Source organism: Centrocercus urophasianus, unplaced genomic scaffold (assembly GCF_019232065.1).
Source record: "Centrocercus urophasianus isolate 14NV4802_14NV808 unplaced genomic scaffold, USGS_Curo_1.0 seq_10, whole genome shotgun sequence".
Taxonomy (NCBI): Eukaryota; Metazoa; Chordata; class Aves; order Galliformes; family Phasianidae; genus Centrocercus; species Centrocercus urophasianus.
In genome coordinates, this window is record NW_024884142.1 from 13339952 (window position 1) to 13361678 (window position 21727).

The 21727-nt window shown below is 37.1% G+C and overlaps 1 protein-coding gene across 7 annotated transcripts in view; it reads right to left on the bottom strand.

The window, feature by feature from the left end:
* Window positions 1-21727, bottom strand: part of ERICH1 (glutamate rich 1) — a 97221-nt gene that overhangs the window by 30260 nt on the left and 45234 nt on the right. For all 7 annotated transcript variants that reach the window (XR_006168212.1, XR_006168215.1, XR_006168211.1 and 4 more), the window contains exons 4-5: window positions 3766-4143; window positions 1553-1744 (exon numbers count right to left, since the gene is read on the bottom strand). Coding sequence is in view for 2 of the 7 variants with exons in the window: in XM_042815025.1 (XP_042670959.1) it covers window positions 1553-1744; window positions 3766-4143 (570 nt within the window). In the remaining 5 variants the exon portion in view is untranslated. The remainder of the gene's footprint in view (window positions 1-1552; window positions 1745-3765; window positions 4144-21727) is intronic.

Consider the following 21727-nt stretch of genomic DNA (forward strand, 5'->3'; position numbering starts at 1 on the left):
GACTGGACAGATCAACCAGTAAGTCTTAATCATAGAGGTGCTTGCTCTCTTCTAGCAAGGAATAACCTTTCTTTCTAGGACATCACATCCTAGTGAAGTTAAATAAAATCTGAAAAAACCAGCTTGTAAAAAAAATCAAGATTTCTAATATGTAGACATTCTTCATAAAAAGCCATATTCTGCATTTCTGTAACAAGTACTTGAATCTACTGAGACAACAAATCTTTATAATTGTGACTTTTATCACCTGCTCATTGGGAAAGAAATCTGAAATGTTAAAAACTGTGCAAAACTGCCTATTGTTGTGTCAAAGATAGGGAAAATAAATGTATAATTAAATGTGTAATTCAAGAAAAAATTTCAGAGCATTATATTCTCATTTACTGAAATTCCTCAATTACTAACTGCTAAACTTGGCTGAGTCAAATTAATATTTAGCAGGTGTTTAATTATCCTTTAATAACTCACAACAATATCATAGAATCGTGGAATCACAGAATGGTTTCGGTTGGAAGGGACCTTTAAGATCATATAGTTCCAACCCCCTGTTATAGGCAGGGACACCCCCCACCAGACCACGTTGCTCAAAGCCCATCTAGCCTGGCCTTGAATGAACTGTGAACCTGGCACAAGATCAGAATTGAGCCCAGTGACAGGAGTCACTGGCAGAAAAATCAACTGAAAAGTAAAGTTCTAAGTTGCATCAATAAAAATAAAATTTAATTAAAAAGAAAAAAAAAAACCACATCACAAAAAACCCAAAACACTTCAGCAAATTGTTTTCTGTTTTTTTTAAGTGACAAATACAGATACTTGAAAACGACAGTAATTCTATGGATTTGATTCTTACTTGTTTCATTTTCTCTTTTCAATTTGATATTTCTGTTATAGAAGAGGAAACAAGGGCAGCTTGCCTAGAGACTGCAAAACTAGCAGAATTCCTGCTATCTTGTGCAGAATTTGGGTAAGGCCCATGAGGAATATCTTGAATGTGGTCACTTCAACAGTTCCACTTGGATTTAATCAATAGAAGCTGATTTAGGTCATTTAATAAGGGGAGAATTACCATTACCACTATTCCTGCTGAGTCTTGCTTAGTTTGCAAATGTGTATTACATCTGACAAGACTATCTGACAAGAATTAAGATCATAAAATCTGGGCTTGCAATTAATTCTTGAACCAAATTCTTAAATGCAGGAATGATTTTGTTCCATGCACACCTGGACATTTTGTATCTATTAGAACTCTGAGGGCTGCCATAATCCTTTTTTGTATCTTAAAGAATCTGTATTTAATGTAAAGAAAGTGCTTTAAGAACCTTAATCATCTTGCACTCTGCAACTGCAGAATACAGAAACTTCATAACTAAACAAGAAATAGGGGGAATTGTTACATTTTCTGTGGGATTGATCCTTTCAAATCTTGCCTAAGCGTAGGCTTACTAGTATACAATTATTTACTGCCTCGCAACACAAAAATCTGTGACAAATCTGAATTTTAGCCACACAAAAAAAGAACATCAGTGAACGATCATGAGTCAATAGTACATACCAGGAGGCATCACGGAATGTTCTTGGAATTGTTTCAAAGCATCCTTCAGTCTGTCAATATCCTGTAGCAATATAAGGGATTTCATCTGATGTAGAAGAGTTAGATCTGAAGAAGATATGTTGCGAGATTCAAGACACTGTAAAAGCTCTTGAGCAGCTGAATTTACAGTAGAATCTGTGCATTTTGATTTATCTGGAAAAACAATAAGAATATTCAACATGCACAGAGAATTTTCACAGATGGCAACTTTCTTTTTACTACAACTTACAACCAAATATCACGTACTAAACAGCTCTACTTTTAATTAATTATTTAAACAATTATAAAAAGGGAAACTGTAAAAAGGACAATAAAATTCATCATGACACGAAAGCAAGAGAAATCTAAATTTGTATGAGAAAAGTATGATGTAGAGAGTGAACTGTCGCCAAAGCCTTTGGTTCTTACACAATATGCATTATAAAAATGTGTTTTTTTATTAAACCAGCAAACCAAGTTACAAGAGCAGGCTTTTCCTGACTCAGCTTTCTGATTTAAGTAGAAGGACTGTAACCCAATGTGACCATTTGAAAGTGCTGCTAAAAACAATGGTTTCCAATTTTATCCAAAAAAATGGATAATTTAGAAGTCACTCAACTGGATAAGGCAAAGAGCATAATGGCAGAACAATATATATACTAAGACTCTCTTAGTAAGAGAGTTAGTCATGCTGACTTACAGATGTAATGTCTTACCTGCACAGGTTTTCTGTCAGCTGTGCAGAACTGACCAGTTTTCTGTTCTTGGACACATATTAATAACAGAATGGTTAACTGAGTTTGCAGTTTTACTCAGTCTGGAATTACACTACTGCACATGCAAATGGTGTAGGCTACATTTACTTAGCCACACAATAAAGTAGGAAAATTCTGATTTCTGATGATGGAAGTACATTAGCTAGAAAGTAGGATGGTTTTCAAATACTAGACGTCACATGAAGACTTGACACAGCAGAAATATTTTAACAGTAAGCAAAGAAAATTCTACGCATAAATCTTGAGAAAAAAAATAGCATGAAATCCCTCGTGTCATCCTAATAGGGCTTTTAAAGTAATTCAGTAGTCGAAAGATGAATTTTATGGGAGTAGTTTTGACAGCTCTAACTTAAGGTGGGTTATATAGGTAGGTAAGCTGTTTAATATTCTTCATGTAGCTCCACAAAGACAGCCAAGGCCATGCACTCGGAAAATATTTTCACTGCTTTTTTTTTTCCAATTTCATAAAACAGTTATAATTTTAAAGCTACGTTCTGAGCTGAGCAGCTAAAGAGCACAGTATCTTACCTTTGAGAAAACACATTTACTTCTAGAAGATACCAACAGAATCTGGTGTAAGTACATATAATTATGATACCTACCATTAAAACATCATTATTTCTGGAAGACATTTATGACGCCATAGAAAGCATCATACACAAAACTTTTTTGGAGGGCAAGAGAAGAAACACATTTAGCTACAACAGTAAGAACTTCCCTGATTTTAGTGGCCAAAGTGGTTGTACAATAGGCTATTAGGGATCATAACTACGTAATCCTATCTAAAGTGCTACAGAAAGTGCATTAAGCATCAGCTGACATTCATCTTTTTCACAACTACTTTAAGGAAAAGTGAAAATACATTATGAAAATATGAAAAGTCATTCCCGACGCCAACAGTACCTTCCTCTTTCCTCTTGAATGCAATCTGTCTAGATTTCATTGTAAATTAGAAACAAACCTCCTCCTGGGAAGGAGAGCTTTTTGAAAAGTAGGTTGGATTGGAGACACTAAGCATGAAAGCAGTTTAGAACAGCAATTATTGCCTTCATCTGAGCGTTTCCAAAAGCAAGTAATACCGCTGGATGTTTGCTTTCAGAGAACAGAAGAATTTGGTCCATGCTAACCACTACACTTACTCTGAACACGCTGGAATATTTTAAAAATGAGAAAGGAATATTATGTGCGTTTTCAAACACAGAGAAACAAATCAATTAGGACTACAGTTTTTTATGTTGATAAGGATGTTTTCTTGTATACACCAGAAAATGGGACAAATGCTAATTATCTGCATGACTTACAAGCTCAAAAGATACACTTCTCTAGTAGACTTGGCCCATTCTATGGAAATAAGAAGTGAACATCTATTTTCCTCACGTGGCAATATTCACAGAAGAAAAAGGAGAAAGTAATACATACTGTCAGCAAAATAAATTTGCTGTGTTGCCTGCAAGAAGTCCAGAATACTATCTGCCTTTTCATCTGTGTCTTTTAAGTCTGCTGCTCCTTCTCTGTTGCTTTTGTCAGGCTGATATGTAAAATCCACACCGGTAGTTTTTGTTAGCAAGCCAGCTGCTCTCATTTTTTCTTTCTGTCGCTTCTTTTTCATTTTTCTCCTTTTGTTTTTGCTGATTTTGGAGCTGTCTGTCTGCTGCAGATGTAAATTATCTTGAACAAGAGTCTCCCGCATTCCAGATTCTACTTGTTCTCCATGTAAATCACTAGAATCTTGTAAACTGTTCTTTAGTTTCTTTCTTCGAATGCGTTTTCTCTTGGTTTGTACTTCATGTTCCTCCTCTGCAGATTCAAAAACAAAATGATAGTTGTAAATAAGATTTGTAATAAGCACTTTGGAACTGCATAAAATGATACATTACTCTTTTCAAATTTTGGGACATCTGAGTGTCTCTAACTTTGCTTTTATGATTAGAATGCCTTTGAGTTCTACAATGTCGAAGCCAACTTCTTTGAATGCATTAAGAAAAGCTCTTCTCCCTTTTACTTTCAATAAAGACTGTATTCTCCTTTGTGCTACATACTTTAGATTATATTACACATAATATGGTTCTGCACAGAGAGAAAAGCCAAAAGAAGCATCAGGGCCAAAACCAGTGTGTGCAGGCTGGGGAGTATGGGATGAAGAACTCTCCTAAGAGGTCCACACTACCAGCTGCTGGACTTGACCAAGAATGCAAAAAAGCATGTAATTCACAATGAAGGACTGATGCATCCCTCCATGATAGTACCGTGCCTTAAAAACATCAGACATCTGTTTCTGATTCTTCTACTTTCTTCTTCTTAAGCATCATTGTTCTTTGGGGTATCATACTGCTAGCTCAGCTTTGGACATCATCTTTCTAGGGAAAGCATGCAGGGCATCAGTGACCTTGGAAAGTAATCTGTGTTCCTTTAACAGCCTGCCTTGGTTCTGCCATTCCCTTGATACACTGTAATTTCCTTACAAGCTAATTCTTCAAAAGGTTCAAACATCAAGGGAAAGAAGTCCCTCCTGCTCTCCAAGACAGCTTTTATGTTGCTTTATTCATATCTTATCAGTGTACACAAAACTAGACCTCTGAATTTCTCACCCTGACCTCATTTCTGACCCTGAACTGACTTGCTCCCACACAAGTTCACTTCTGAATGCAAGCCCTCCTGGCACTAGCAAAGGAAGACTGCCAGAATCCATCCTCCTTTTGACTGCGCTGCTGCTGAAATCTGTATTCAAGCCTATAATAATTTCCCATGTAATGAAGTAAAATTCCCTCTTCCATAGTCTAACAAAATGCTCACACATTTAATCACGGAGCCCTGAATACCAGTGCTCCTCTAATGCTCTGCCATTGTAAGTTAAGCCATTTATCCTTCCCTTAACCTCTACCTGCACATTTCTAAATTCCTCTCATCACACCGAGCCCGATCACCTGATTTTATGCAATTCTCTCTAGAATCTTTGCTTGTCTAATGCCAGAGTGATCCAGCAGAGACATCTGGAGCCCAAATTACGTTTCCAAGTGATCTGCGTGGTATCCTGAGCTGCCTCTGACATCCCCAGAGCGTTTGGCTTTCTCATCACTCCTCCCCCTCCAGTCTTTGCCTCTATTTTCTCCATAGATAGAGGCCTTCTCTTTCATTTCTGTTTCTTTTTCTGTCTTGAACTCTGTCAGCTCTGAGCCACTTTCTCTCTTTAAATATCACTACAAGACTTTTAGTTCTTTAGCTGACAGATGACTCACCACAAAGCAATTTTCTATACTTTCTATGAAGAAGGCTGCATAAAAATAAATTTGCTGTATTGTAATTGAACGGCACAGCATGTTAAAGACACACCAAACATCACCTCATATCCACAGTGTGGAATGTTTTGCATGCATGGTATTTGAGCTAAATATCTTTATACATGATTTGAGCATATGGAACGTGGGAAAAATAACGTCTATGTGGTCCTGTAGGAATAAAATAGAAGAACTGAAGGCAGATATGAATGGTGAAAGATAATATAAACAAAACATCAGTGTTTCATCTCAAGATCTTAATTTGGAATTTCATGGGAGTACTTGTGTTATAATAGGTGAATTCCACTATAAACGCAGTTCCTTAAAATTTCTCAGCCCTCTGTTAACCTGAACACACTGTTTGCTAATACAGCTACTCTAATTTGGGCTCTCAGCGAAGTGGTACAACATGTTTTTATGCATCCAAGAATCCCTAAATCACAGCAAAACTATGGCATGTTGTGTAGTTAAGCACTCTCAATTGATTTTAAGCCACCTGAAAGAAAAATGGTGCACAAGGGAAAACAGGGCTTAAGATAATTAAGTTTTGTTCCAAATCCAGAAGTTTCCTTATCTGTGGTAGATCAGGACAGCAAAAGGTCTGAAGAGAGTAGGTGAAAGCGTCAAAATGCAGATTTCTTGTAGCATTCCTATATACCAGTGTTATTAGGATTACCTGATTAAAAGGAAATTAGAGCTGTACTGAGCTTCCTCCAACACAAGAAACAAATAAAATTCAAGACATTACCAAGTTCTTTTCAACTTTTTACCGTTCCTTCTCACATATTGTAACAACTTCTCAGTAAGACTGAAATTTTGCTCTGATTATTCCAGTTTTCCCCTCTTGACAACCACTGCCCGATGTATGGAACTAGTCATGGTCTGACACCAGCAAGAAATGAAATTAAATGCTGGGAAATGCAAAGCAATGTACACAAATCGATTAGTCTGGACAACTCACTGCTATGGTCGGAGTGAACTGTTCTAAATATGGGAAAAGCAACCAAAAACCAGACCTATGGGAAGCTCAACAAAAACATACGTTCAGTGGGTATCAGCGAGCAAATCAGCAAACACCTTGTATGCATACCAAAGAAACAGGATGGAAAACAACAACAACATTACAAAGCTATTACATAAATCTGCTGTACTCCTCAAGCTTCATAGATTTTATTCTTAGCACAGTCCCAGCACAAGATGTTGTCAGAAGAGAACATGACTCTCATAGAAGTTATCAGAGACATGCCAAAAATGTATGTATTACTTGACTGAAACAAAGATTAATAAAATGGGCTCTATTTCTGCCTCCTTATGCAAGAACAAGGTGACACCTAATTAATCTGAGCAGTTTCACAAGCAAATAGAAAAAAGTAAACACCTGTTTTCTGAACAATACAGTTAACTTATTAAATTGACAAGCGTGCAGTAAGCAGAGAAGCCAAGAGATTAAAGGGATTCAAGAAATGGTTGTTTATACAGGCAGCAAGGCTACCTGGTTACAACAGTTATGCTAATACATAAATAGGAGTTGTAGAAAAAATACAAACGCTAATGTTTAAGTCACAGCCCACAGAGTGATATTAAATCAAATGTTCAGTGGGAGTCAGCTCCTATAACTTGAGCTGTCTAAAAAGTATGTACTTAGTCCACACTTAGAAGTATGCTCCCTCTATTAAATCCAGAGGCCAGAATTTTCGTAAAGCAATTTGCCTCATCCTAAACCACCTGCAATGGAAAAGCACCCCGATGGTCTTCACCACCTCTATCTCCCTCCCTCTCTTAACTACAGAGGAAATGCAGACAGTGAATTTGTATTAGATACTTTCAACAATTGAGAAGAGTTAGTCTCTTTTACAAAAATTGGCAACATGGAAAAAGATTCTTCTTTACAAGAGCACCAAAGTCTGGCTCTGATTTTTTATTAATGAACAAAATCCACTGTCCTGTGCACACAAACTTTTGTCTGATTCTCAACATTTCAAACCGGCAGGAATTTAAAAAATATCAGTAGATATCAACCTGGCTGCAATAATTTTTCACATGGGCTGAAGAGGCTTATTATGTCACAGTGTCACTATATGAAAAATGTGTCACGTATATTACTTAAGCAGACTTAATGACAAGTTAGATCATAGTATCATCGAATGATAGAAGGCTTGGGTTGGAAGGAACCTCAAGGATCAGGAATCTCCAACCCACTGGGCTGCCAATCTCCACATTTAATACTAGATCAGGAGCCAGGGCCCCATCCAACCAGGCCCTGACCACCTCCAAATGAATATAGATACTTAACTACCACAGAAAGACACCAGCTTTTGACCACACAAACTGTACTCACAACCTTGTCCCAACCCAACAAGATTCTTCTCTCTCTGTACCTACCAGCTGTCACCTCTCTCCCTCCTGTGACCCCTCTTTGCTCCACATGCAGCTTAGTTTATCACATAATCTAATTATCCAGAAGCAACTGTCTTCAATCTGTTTAGCCTAGACTTGCTATCCTCTGTCTGACTGAGCAAAGTAGCTCCCAGATAGAATGTTCATGACCATTTTTCACCTATGGTAATTTCTTTTAGCCTTAAGTAAGTGTTAATAGGAACACTCTTCAGGATCTGCTAGGAATTTAACTTTTTTTTCCCGACTGGATTATTTTTAGCCTTTCTCGATGTAGTTTACCACGCAGATGCACAGTCACACTAGTCTGACTGACAGAGTGATGTAAAAGTGGTAATGAATAGCCTGAAAAAAAGACAAAGGATAAATGATTTATTAACAACTCATTTTATGTGGTCTGAAACGTAAAAAATCTTCTCTATGCAAATCTCATGTCTCCTTAACAGAAGAGGGGCACAGCTCCACCAATGAAGACTTGAAGATGGTTTATAAAAACTACTTACTGAATTTTGATAATGAAAAGTTCCCATCCAGCTCGTTTCTTTGGAAAAAAAAAAAAAAGCATATAACATAAATAACAGTTTACATTAGAACTTTGAATTTGCTGACTTTATTTATTAACCTCTATGGAGTTAGGGAGCTAATTTATGTAATTCATCAGTAGCTGGAGACACAAAGAGATTAAATTCCATAAGGTAAGAGCAAACTACTTCTGCTGTGTCTCCCACTCCCACTAACCATGAGTATGAACACATTGCTGGCAAATACATGATTGAAAAGGGCTTCAAGCCCAGCTGTATTTTCCAAGTGCCTTCATACAAACAACAGAGGAAAATATCCAGGGAAAGCATCACATAAGACAATGAAAGCAGGAAGACTATTTATTCAGGTGTCTGCAAGTCTAAGAAAGGTATGCAAAATTTCATAGCATGCCAAACTCCAACTACCCGAAAACAAACAGATGATGGTAAGGATTTTTAAAGATCCCTAAGTATTATTAGAACTTTCCTTTAGAACAGCACAGCCCAAAAGAAAAAGAAGATAAAGCAGCCTGAGGAAAAGACAAAGAACATCCTCTGAGCTCCTCTATAACACACTCATCATAACTCAAGTACAGTAGCTGGTTCTCCTGCTCAAGGACCAACTCCGACAGTATGCTTTCCAGACCTTGTTCATAGCAGTTCTGCTTTTTTGCTGAGATGAAACAGGACATGAGTCTCTCTCTCTCTCCTGGTATTTCATCTAATTTAAACTTTTTTTTTTTTTTTTTTCCTCTGATACACAAGATGAATTTTCCATGTATCAAGCAGTCAATGCAGAATAATTTCATTTTGGTTTAGAATCTTGCAAGAGAAAAAAAAGTTATTTTTCGTGCAAATTAAAATATCAGCAGGCTATAATTTGACTAAGATCGAAAAACTTTGGTTAACAAATGCAACAAAATATAATGGCTCATTATAAAAAGAGCAATACTGAAAAGATCTCAGGAGCACATAAATATTTTCAGTCTCTTTTTTGGAGAGTGCAGTAATGTCATCTGATAATTTGAATCAGAAAAAAAAAACCCTTCTCATGTTCTTAGTGATCTTCAGCATTTTTGATGTTGGTGAATTGGTAAACGTTGTACATCTCTTGTGACCCTACACATAGCAGGGGGGTTGAAACTATATGATTATGGTCCTTTTCAACCCAGGCCATTCTATATGCTGCTTACCACAACTGGGTACTACCTTCCTGATTTCAGGCAAATTCAATTAACAGTGATGACAATGATAAGTAAAGGCATATAGCTCACAGTGCATTTCTACCATGAATGTTTACCTGGCTTTATACACAGACCTGTATGAACTGTAGCAAACTGCTGCTTTTTACACTAATAATTCCCATCATTTTGGTTGGGTTTTTTTTTTGACTGCAAACAAGTACTGACGTTTTCATGGTTATTTTTCACACTGCAAAATCTGACTCCTGCTTGGTACAGCCAACTCAGTGACAGGTGAACTTGACTGTTTTTTCCCAACTGTATCACTTGACAACTACCTGGGTTTCACCTGCTGTTTTTGACAAGCCAATCTATTTGGGATGACACTGTAACCAGCTCTTGTCATTACCACAGTTAATATCTGTGTATCAACAAGAAACCTGACCTCCCCAGTCACCCTTTTTACCTGACCAACTATTATTGAACATAAATTTTGACCTCCCTCTACATTGATGTGTGCTGCTATTTGTCCAGTTACCAATTCTGGGACTTTCTCTTTTACGCTACGTCTCAAAAACCTTTGGAAATTTAAGGAAAGCACATCAGCTGTACTACCCATAACCACATATTTCATGGCTCTTCAAAGAAATCCAGGATGTTTGCAATTTCCTTTTTGCAAAATTCATGTTATCTTTCCCACATAGATCACAGCTCTTCAGGCACCATGAATCTTATTTTGCATTATAATTTGTGCTAAGCTGCCTAAGGCCAAAACCACAATAACAAGCTTGCAGTTCCCTGAATGGTTTAAAAACTGTTTTTAAAAACTGGCATCACAGTATCCATCCTCAAAGTCTTTGATAACAAAGGAATTTTGAGTGGTTATGCATTAGTGCCAGCTATTTGGTCTTTCCTTTCCTTGAATTCTTTTAGATTTTTTAAGTCTCATACTGGTGATCTTATTATACCATTATTTTTGTTCCATGATCACTAAATCACACGTGCTTTGAAAAATCCCAATGAAGAATCTCCCTTTGCCTGCCTTGCTGAGTTTTGACATTTAAAAATCTGAAACATCATTTGAGTATATAACCCAATAGGAACCCAATAGTTTCTATCAACTTCCTCTGTTCACTTGTTTAGTTGTGTCGTCTTCCTTTCACTTTTTCTCAAGGCTTTCAAAACAGGAGGTGGGTGCTGGACTTTCACATATGGCGTCCTTAAGTAGCTCCCACACCACCTGGTGTAGTGTTTTTCTCATAGCTGCTGTCTTCTTTGTTCTTCCTGGTAAGAATCTTTACTTTTCTGTACTGTCTTTTCTTAAGTGGATCAAAACTGTTGTGAATTTTGTTGTTGTTTCGGTAGGCTGTTGAGCCTAACTGCAATACAGTCACTGTAGCAATGTGCCTCTTCTGAACCACAGCACACAACTTTACTCAGGATGAGGTCCAGGGTCAAATTTCCTCCTTCAGTTCTATTAACCAATGTCTTAGCTATTGACTGTGTCTAAAATGAGGCTTTGCACAACACTCTCATTTGTGACAGTCACATTATCTGTACAGGGAGAAACTGAAGACCCCATTACTGCTCTGTATCTGCTGCTTCTCTGATCTTACAGTACACAGCAGCAATGTGTATTCACAATCCCAGCTGGATACATGATGAAACAGAATCCGAGCTTGCTTTGCTCTCTGATATGTACAGTCAGTACACAAACACATTGATCTAAGGCATCCAGGAGATATTTGAAATTATTCCAATGAATAGATTAATATCAACAATATGTTTTGGGCCTTCTGCCCCTTTATGCAAAATGTGTTTTATGAAGTCCCTTTTGTAAATAACAACTTTGCTATTATAAATTCAGTACAGTTCAGTGACTTAATTTTTAAACAAAAGGAAATATTTTGACCTTTTAAAGATCTTTCTCATTAATGTTATTTTTTAATTTCAAGTTCCTTGTCTTTATTTTTGCTTTCTTGGGGTGATGTGCAAACAACGTTTGTATGGAGGCATCACAGAGCATTTCCTAACTGAACTCAATGGTGAGCACAAAAGCCACTGAAAATGATTGTATGGATTCAATAAGAAAAATAGGGAGCTGAGCAGATTTCACAGCCATGAAAACAGAACGGAGATTCAATAACAAGCAGTCATTCTTCTGAAGGCTCCCAAATCAGAAGTGTTCAAGGAGCCTAAAACTGCCTATGGAGTTTTTAAAGCTTAGCAGCTCCAAAGACTAATTGCTACTAAATACAGAACTCTTCTTAGTGTCTGGCTAATAAGATCCCATTTTTGTATTTGAACAGACAGCAACACCATGAATTGGAGGGGGAGACTTGTAACATGTATATTAAAAAAATAGGAGGTATTTTAAACATTTGATGACATATGTGCACTTAGAAATCTTATTCTTTCTTCTATCTTTGTATGCAACTGCTTTATTTTCAGAGTTTACTTTAAAATCTTTTTTTTTTTCTGATCTAGATTGCAGTGAATGTTTATATAATCCAAACTTCTCCCTTTGCTCAGAAATGATGAGAAAAGATGCAAGCTTAAAATCCTTATCAGCTTTTAAAATGTTATTTCCAAATACACCAGCTGAAATGTGTAAGAAGGTATTGAGACTACAAGAGCACAGAATACTAAATGATAAGCAACCTAATGGAAAAATGGTATTTAGTTTTCCCTTGTGATAAGTGGTACCAAAGAGCAGATCTAAGCTGCAATGTAACAGCACGCAGATGCTGAAATAGCAAAATTAAGACACTTAGCAATAAAATCCAATCTCAATTTATCAACTTCATAATCAAAGTAATAAAATATTTCGATGTGATAAGTACTCAATTCAATTACTGTAATATTTTACAACATTTCTTAATTTTTTACATCATATACAATAACCAATCACATTCAACATCACATGTGACAGTTGCCACAGCTACAATTCATCACACGGTTCTCTCAGTGAATCATAATTCAGAATACATTGGAAATAGAAAGTCTGGCAGAATGCAAATCTTCCAAGTGTTTTATTTTGCATGATTTCCTTAATCCATTTGTCCTGGGATGTTAACTCTGATTTTAATTAAATTTAATTGATAGTTGGACTAGATGATCCTGGAGGCCTTTTCCAACCTTGGTGATTTTGGGATTCTAATTAAATGTCAGTGTGTGTAAGCAGTTTCGTAAAAACAGGGATGAATCAGGGTCCAGGTTCACCTTATTTTTATCAGTCACACAGTAAAGCAGCTTTCTTTTAAAGAGCTACTGAAAACAATGTAAATAATTTCGTAATGACCAAGTGTCCAATCGTGAGCTAATCATACACATAAATATGCAAACAAGTATGCTGTAAAAATGAGAAATACTATAGGAAAGATCCTGGAAAGTAACGTAAACCATTCAACTGCCAATCTGTAATAGTTGGGAATCTGGTGCCACAGTCTTTCCAGTGATGTGTGCAGTTCTTTGTTGCAAGCTGTGCTGCACTGGGGTTCACACCTGGCCAGAGCTGTGAGGGTAGACTAGGCAGATCTTTTATCAACAACGAGCATTCTTAAAACACTGAAACAGCTTTTTTATAGGAAAGTTAGCTTGCTCATGAACAGACAATAGGAGAGGGGACTTTCTAGGAGTGAAAGCTCAAAATAAGGCAGAACAAAACCAAACAATATGTAAATATATCTCTTCTACAAAACGTATCTCTTTCAGCAAATGTCTCCTCATCAACTAAGGACTCTGTCCTGCCTTCTCTACTGGGCAACTGAAGTGTTTCAAAGAATGAAAGAAGATACTAAACTGTGATTATCCCTAACAAATGGCAAAGAAAAACAACAACAACAAAAACAACAGATAAGCAACAAAACCATCGTCTACACAAACAGACATTTGCGAAAGGACTGGAATAATTTTGATACATTTTCTCAACAAGACAACACATACTGTTGTTTCCTAGGAACTGATCCCTCTGTACTTCTACTCTATGCTTCTAGATTGCCGTGCAAATTGTTACTGGGATAACATGGATCACTCAGTCTATCTCTTCTAGAATTCCTTACGTTGCTACCTATAAGTGAAGAACATAGAATAGCAATGTGAGCACAGTGACCTATCTGTTCAGCTTAGTAACATGCCATGTTCTTTTTACTTCCCAATTAGTTTGGTGAAAAACAGGAACTGCTCAGCATCTCATTGAAGGACAGTATCTTTCTTTGAAAATGAGAGACTTGCTAACTGTTTTTCAGTTACATGACATGATCTGTGAAACAACGATGTTCATTTGTCTAAATATGACACTACACTTCATACAAATCTTGAAATATCATCTACTTGCATTACATCTTCCATCATACATTGCACCCTGAATCAGACTCATGACGGTGCTTTTGCTTTTTTGCTTTTACTTACCTGGTACCTTTACAAACTGAAAATTATTTTTTTCTTTTCCATTTCATAGAACTTGAGGTATTAACAGTGTTAAGTCCCACACTAAATATAACACAGACATGCTTCATTTTTCTTTCCCTTCAATATACACTTCAATAAGTGTGCATACACTTAAATGAGTGTTACTGTCTATCTCACACACTTTAGAGAACTGGCTGATGTATGCTACTAATAATGCCATTGAGAGGAAGGCAAATTCTCTCGCTGGCATAAAAAACCATTGCCTCACAGAAAGAATGAAAGCATTTTGAAGAGAATTCATTCTAACACAAGCACTTAACTTCAGTGTACACTGACTTTCAAGAAGGAGGTTCTCCCTAAATAGAATGCCCAGCAGCAGTTAAGAAAGGGGAATAAATCCAGTTCTAGGCCTTAATGATTCTTCCTATTTACGTTTCTCCCTTATGCAATTTGCATCAAAGTCTTTTTGGACTCAGGGAGGACAAAGTTTCAAAAGAAAACACATTTCCCTGGCTTAATTTTAAACCAGTTGCCTCCATCTGAGACAGGCAAACTGAGGTGTAACTGAGCGATGCTTTGGCCCTGATGAAACTGGACAGCATGGCAGACGTTTTTTGCTAAAGATGCAGTAATTATTTCCTCCAATACTTAGGGTAGCCAGGTCATAATTGATTTTTCTCAAGTACTACACCATAGAAAGCTTTCTGACACTAAAGAACTGTATGAGTGCTGCTCCCAAAGTAACGTCTCCTATTTTATTATGTTGGCTTACGACACCAGAGACAAATATTGGTGTTATGGCAAATATGGTGTTATGGTTCAAACGTTGAACCTTCTCACCAATATTCTGTTACATTTTGTTGCCAAGTGACAGATGGCAGCAGAGGGGCAGTCTGACACAATGGTGTGTGAAGTGTGGCACCCATGGAAGAGCGGGGAAAGCAAAGGTATGGAACTGAGTTCCTCCATGGAGAAAAAACAGCATTTACTGACATTCATCAACACTTGTTGAGTATTTCTGGAGACTGAACAGTGGATGTGAACACAGCAAGATGGTGGTGGTTTCAGCAGAGGCAACACTGACAGTGGGAGACCTCCCCTGGTGCAGGTTTTTATGAGTGCAGCATGCAGGCTGCTGTTCAGCACCAGTGAAAATTCAGAGCTAGTGATGGTGACTATGTTGAAAAACAGTGGTTTTGTTGCTGAGAATTTTCTACATCAAATAATATTATTGTGCTTTTTTGTATCTGATGTAGTTTCCACAGAAATAAATAGGAGGCACTACTTTCAGAATATTCTATATTGAGGCCCATTACATGCCCCCAAAAGAATTTGTTTTAAACATGAAACAGTGTAAAAATTCTTTCTTCATTTTACTTGGACAGAACAAAAAGGAGCCTGCTCATAGGCCGCAGTTACAATACCTCACACTAAGTCTGTTAAATTGAAGGTGCTGGATTTGGATGAGAGGAAAACAGGTTTGAGGTCACTTTCTTAGTTTGTTGAAATAGTAACAGCTTCCTGAACTTTAATTAAGAAGTGCAAATCTGGCAGAAAAAAAAATCTCATTGTAAATGCAAATGTTTTCCTGGGGTCAGAGTACAGCTTCATTTGGCCTTTTCCTGCAAACCTTCAGAATACATATATTTTTTACAGCTGATTAGACAATGCTGGCTGACTAACTTGGTATCATGAATTTAAAATGATTTGTGCGCTTCTGGAATAATTTTGTATCTTACATGGTTGCTACTGTTCCTATCTGTACCAAAAAAAAAACCTCTTTAACACTCTGCTACTGTTACTCTGTTGGCTATGTAACAGGAAACAAAACTAAAATGGTTTTCTCTGCATTTGTTTTATTTCTGGCATGAAATGTCTAAATGGCTGTATACTCATTTTTTTTTTAAGTGAATGATTTATGTTCTATAAAGGTCCTAAAGATACATGTTTTTATGCACAACTCAGTTCACTTTCAATTCTTTCCAAAGGACAACTCAGCAAGTTGGAAAATGAACCCAGCAGGTCGAGGGAGGTGATCCTCCTCCTCTACTCTGCCCTGGTCAAGTCTCACCTGGAGTACTGTGTCCAGTTCTGAGCTTCCTGGTACAAAAATGACAGGGATCTCCTGGAAGGAGTCCAGCAGAGGGCCACACAGATGATGAAGGGCCTGGAGCAACTCTCCTATGAGGAAAGGCTGAGTGAACTGGGTCTGTTCAGCCTTGAGAAAAGAAGACTGAGAGGGGATCTTAATAATGTTTATGGATTCGATGACCTCTGGAGGTCCCTTCCAGTGCCTACAATTCCGTGAAACATAAGGAAAAACCAAGTAATTTTATAATAAACTGATGAACAGCAATAGAAAACGGGACAGGAACTAAAAAAAAAAAAAAGTAAAAAGTAACTTATTAAAAAAAATAAAGCAAAATAAATCTGCATTAGGATTACAAGTCAGCAGAACACCTCAGTAGCTAAATCAAGTTTCTTAAGGTTCCACTGTAATATCTCATTTGAAATCACATACCTAACTCTTCATAAAATCTATCTTCAGTTAAGTTAGAAAAGACACAACCCACTACAGGTTTCTGTGCTCTCAAAGAATCAGCAGATTAACTTTGGTAGTCAGATCCCGCTTTCTTCCTGGACTCATTTCATCCTGAAGTACTAAAGAATTCAGGAAAAATCTCACGGCAGTGGCATGACCAGCAAACTGCACCATTGGTTTGGGGCTCTCTGCAGATTGGGGCCAGTGTACTGATGAGCTCTGTGAAGGCAGGGGTGGGAATGAGGGGCACCTGATGGAGACAGGAGGGGCTTGCTTGTGGCTTTGGCTACTTTTCTGTGTGAGAGGAGATAAGGGGAGACTGCAGCCCTAATTTTTACTACTCACTCTTTCACTGAAGAAGAGATATGCTAACCAGGACATTACACAAAGTTCACTTTTTCTGCCATTACCTTATATGCAGCAGAGAGTTTCCACTGTACTAGTAAGTACTGTGACAAAAAACCTGGGAGAAATTCACCAGAAAATAATTTCAAATAGCTCAAAATAATGCAGAGCCTTCAATTTATTTGGCTTTGAAGATAAGGATTTAACCATAAGGAAGTATTTGGAATTACTGTCATTAAAAGAGAAGGTATAAAAGAGGGAAGCATATAAAAATTTATAGAAAAACTGGAACTCACAGATACATAATATGCAGTGAAGTTGTAATATAATCTCTAGAGACATGTCACTTCAATACATACATATTTAACCAAGCTTGCATTCTTAACAAAGCAAAAACACCTGAGACAGAGTGAAAAGGAAAAGCATTGTGACAAATAGAGTTGAGTCAATTAACTTGACCTTTGCATCTTTACTTACATATTTCTCTACATACATGCAACAATTACAGCATCTGTAAAGCTTATCTTGAAGTTTTCAAAGCTGTATATATGGTTTTGAGCTAAACTCTTGAAGTGTAATATTTAGTTTCACATGCACACATTTCTGATTATTAGTGGGTGATGCATGTCAAAGAAAACTATGTTTCAGATTTTTTTCCATGGAGAATGTATTTTTGGAGATGATTTAAACATCATCTAAATTCCATACAGGTTAAATATCCTGTAATCTGCCTGAAATTAGAAAAACTGATATACACACACATATATATACACACACAAAGGCAAGAAAATACTGTCCGTTGTATTTGATCATCTCTCATTCTTCCTTGGTGTACTGTTCTTTCAGGAAAGAAGAAAATAAAAATTTAATAATTCTTAGTGTTAAAACACTCAACCTATCAAAGGTGTATTCAAGATTATGGTACCAAAGTTCGGCTGAGCAGCATTTTAGAACTGCATCTATATGCTTTAAAACAATCATGAGCTAGCAAAGCTGAAGAATCACTGAAGAGGAGAAAACCTGAATAGGATAACAGAAAAGGTGTTAAAAAAGAGCCAAAAGTAAACAAAAAAGCACAACAGAGAAGCACAACAGAAAGTGACTTATTAGTAGAGATAAATCTGAGATTTCTATTAGCAAATGCTATGAAGGAGATGGCAATAAAACATGACTTTTTTTGGAAGGAGAAAAGCTGGACAAAATGAAGGACAAGATTAAACCCGGATCCTGAGATAAAAACAGAAGAGCTGTATCACTGCTTTATTACTTTAGCTTTTACAAATAAGCCTACAGCTAGTAATGCCATTTCTTAAGGAGCTGTAAGAAGCACAAATTAATATTTCACTCCTACACTGTGTTCAACTATGTACCAAGTAAAGATTACTTGAAAACAGAATCAATCTATTCATTCTCTTCTCTTGCAGAAGAGGAAGGATGGACATTAGGTTCTTCTCAGTAAAAATGCTGCAGTTCAACTGAGGTGTTCAACTGAGACGCACAAGCTACTACAATATTCACTCCCTCTTTTTATTGTGCATTTGAATCCATTTTAAGAAAATTTTGAAGAAAACTGAGCCTAAAATGGAGCCCTGTGGAATCCTACCAGTGAGTGTGTGGGGCAGGATGAAAAGTGTCATGTGATATAAAATCATTATTGGTATCAACAAATTTTGCCAATTCCAATTTGTTCAGTACACAGGTCTTAGTGGATCTTGTGGCAGTACAATACTGCAATCAGAACCAAAGTGGAACACTGCACTGAGTATCCGTGTCCTGGAAATGAAACTAGTGGTATGTAGATGCAACAAATGAGTACACAATTTTGGTAGCAATAAGAAAAAATGTAGTAGTTTTGGTCAGCTAGTTCATACTGCTCAAATCAACTGAGTATCTGAAGAATGCACTCAGATTGCTTGTAATGCACTTTGGCTAGATTACAGCAATAAATTTTGTGTGCTGATATTCCTATCTTTTGCTGTATCAATATTACTTCTACTTTTTCAGCTCTCCACAGATCCCTAGGAAGTAAGAGGGTGAGCAAGACTGATACATGCCACACATAATGCATATCCTACAATACCAAGCAATTGAGATTCTACAATGAAGTAAGGGACTTCCTTTCCATTAGTCTACTACATTTCCACAGAAGGCTGTTACAGAGCATACTCCAATTATGATCCTATTTCCATTTGCAGAGCTCAAATAGAAGGAAGATAGCATGAAACTACCAAACACAATTATTTAACAAATGTACTGGGAAAGGGAGATGGATGAAGGGCAATTTTCAAAGGTTCCTTGACAAGGGTACAGTTGCACAAGGGGCTATTTGGTACTTTAAAAAGACTGAAACCCGTATCTTTTGTAGAGAGAAATAACCAAAGGCAAAGGATATCACATCAAGAAATTTCCCAAGTGGAAGCTGAATGGAGACACTCTGCTGAAAACTCTATCAATGCAAGGCTGTAAGCCTACAAACTGTCATAAATTACAACAGCTGCTATAACAGAATAGTGATAAAATGAAACCATTGGGTAGGCTTGATTCTGGCTTCCAGTATGAGGCAGCAGCATTTCCACAAGGACTGGATCAGCAGCATGTTCTGTACGTTATGTAAAACACTAACAAAAAACTGCTATATATTAGAAGAGACATGGTTACAACTATGCATGCATTGTTTTTCTTGCTATCTTCATTTTCCTTATCCACTCAGCCATACTGATTGTAAATCTGTTTTTACAGTGTCTAGAGTATTTAAACAGCATGGCAATACAGAATAATAGAAAATCTGCATTCAAACTGCTTTCCTTTTGCACCTATACTTAAAATGTGAGAATTTAAAATGCTACAAGTCAGATTAAACAGAAAAAGCAACACAAGCATTAATTATGAGAGGATAAGTCAGGGTCACATCTTCTGCTTGGTATTCACAAACTTGTCAGTGGGTAGTTTTGAGATGTACGATATAAACGTTTTTGTTCAGTACAAACAGATACACATGCTATAGCAGAGCATGAACCAAGTATATGGCAGTCAATATGAAAATGCCATGTATATTAACAGTGACAGAAACCTCTCCAATATCTGCAAAACAATTTTATCTCCTGCTTTTGCAGATGATGAACTGAGATACAGAACAATGAAGCACTTAAACAGCCAGAGATGCAGAGACAAAGCAGTAAATTTACTGACTTGTCTTTCCACTTAATTCAGTACCCTATTGACTTTATCCAGCTGCACCACAACAATTTAAGTACAAAAGCTTAGGTCTTGATTGTATTCATTATGAAATCAGGAGCTGAAAGCAGTCAAGCAGCACTGAATTTCCAAACTGCTGGGGGTCTGCTTGAGTGAGGCAGCAATTACAACAACATTTGCTGTTTGATTTTTTGCTTGGATCTAAGAAGGTTGTGTCATTGGCTGCTTGTTCACTAGTTCTTCTTCCTTCTTATCAGTTGCCTGCTGTCACTATGACAACAGAAAGGCTGCAACACAGCTGCAAGGAGGGAAAAAGGGGAGTGTACTCCACTTGAGAGGGGAAAAGGGACTGAGTGGGTGGGGGTAAGAAGTGGTATTGGAAGTTAAACAAATGCATTCAGGATAGAAAAGACCACAGTACCTCTTGATTCTGTGATGCTGAATCATCAGAGGAGGGGACGCTTATAAAAAATGTTTGAAATCACCATAATTGTGCCCCACCACACCAAAAAAGAAAAGCAAGAAAAAATTTCCACAAAGACAAGAGCCCTAATTTTCTCTTCCGCCTTCATTTATTGCCACCTGATCAGCTGAACCTAATCCAATCAAATTACAGATATGTAAACTAAAGATTCAGTTTACAATGCAGACTGTATCATGGAAGATGGAACGAGAAACAAAGGAATGAAGGACAAGTGTACCACAAAAAGGAAAGGTAGAAGAGCAGAGTAAAAGGAGCAGAGTAAAAATGTCTCAGCAAAATGCACTTGGTTATTGGTTCTTTTCCTGTTTCTGCACACATTTTCCTTTTGGGTTCCATCAAGTGTTTTCTTTGTTGAAACGCAAAGGCACACACTAAAAATAGGAGAGCACAGCCTGGGCACTACAGAAACACACAGGAAGGAGGTCTCATTTCAAAGGTACACTTTTGTCATTCAGGTACGTAATGCTTTCGCAAAAGTATGCATAAAATTAATTAAATGAATTACAGCTTTTGTATATATGTATATATTTTCTTACAATTATAGAAACACAAATCAAAGATTTTTCCTAAATAACACACAGCCATTACCTGTACATGACATTAGTATAATCTCTGTTATTCCTTAACACATTTTCAGCATTTACTGCCTTTCCTATCATACAATATGGACTAAAACTCTGGGGCAGAATTCTTTTCTATTAATACTTCTAAAGATGCTTTCCAGAGTGGATTTATTTTTCATGGGGTATTTAACAGTATCTTAATATTGCAAACTATCACACAGGAAGAACTGGAAGATGCTGGATGTGGCTCTGGGCAGCCTGGTCTAGCAGTCGGCAACCTTGCTCACAGCAGTGGGTTGAAACTAGATGATCATTATGGTCCTTTTCAACCCAGGCCATTCTATGATTCTGTGATTCCATGAACTACTGAAGACTTCAGAAGCATTAAACAACTTGTATCTATGCCATAACACATGAGTTCTGTAATAAACCCATATGCTTGTGGATATATTGGCATTTAGAAGATGTAAA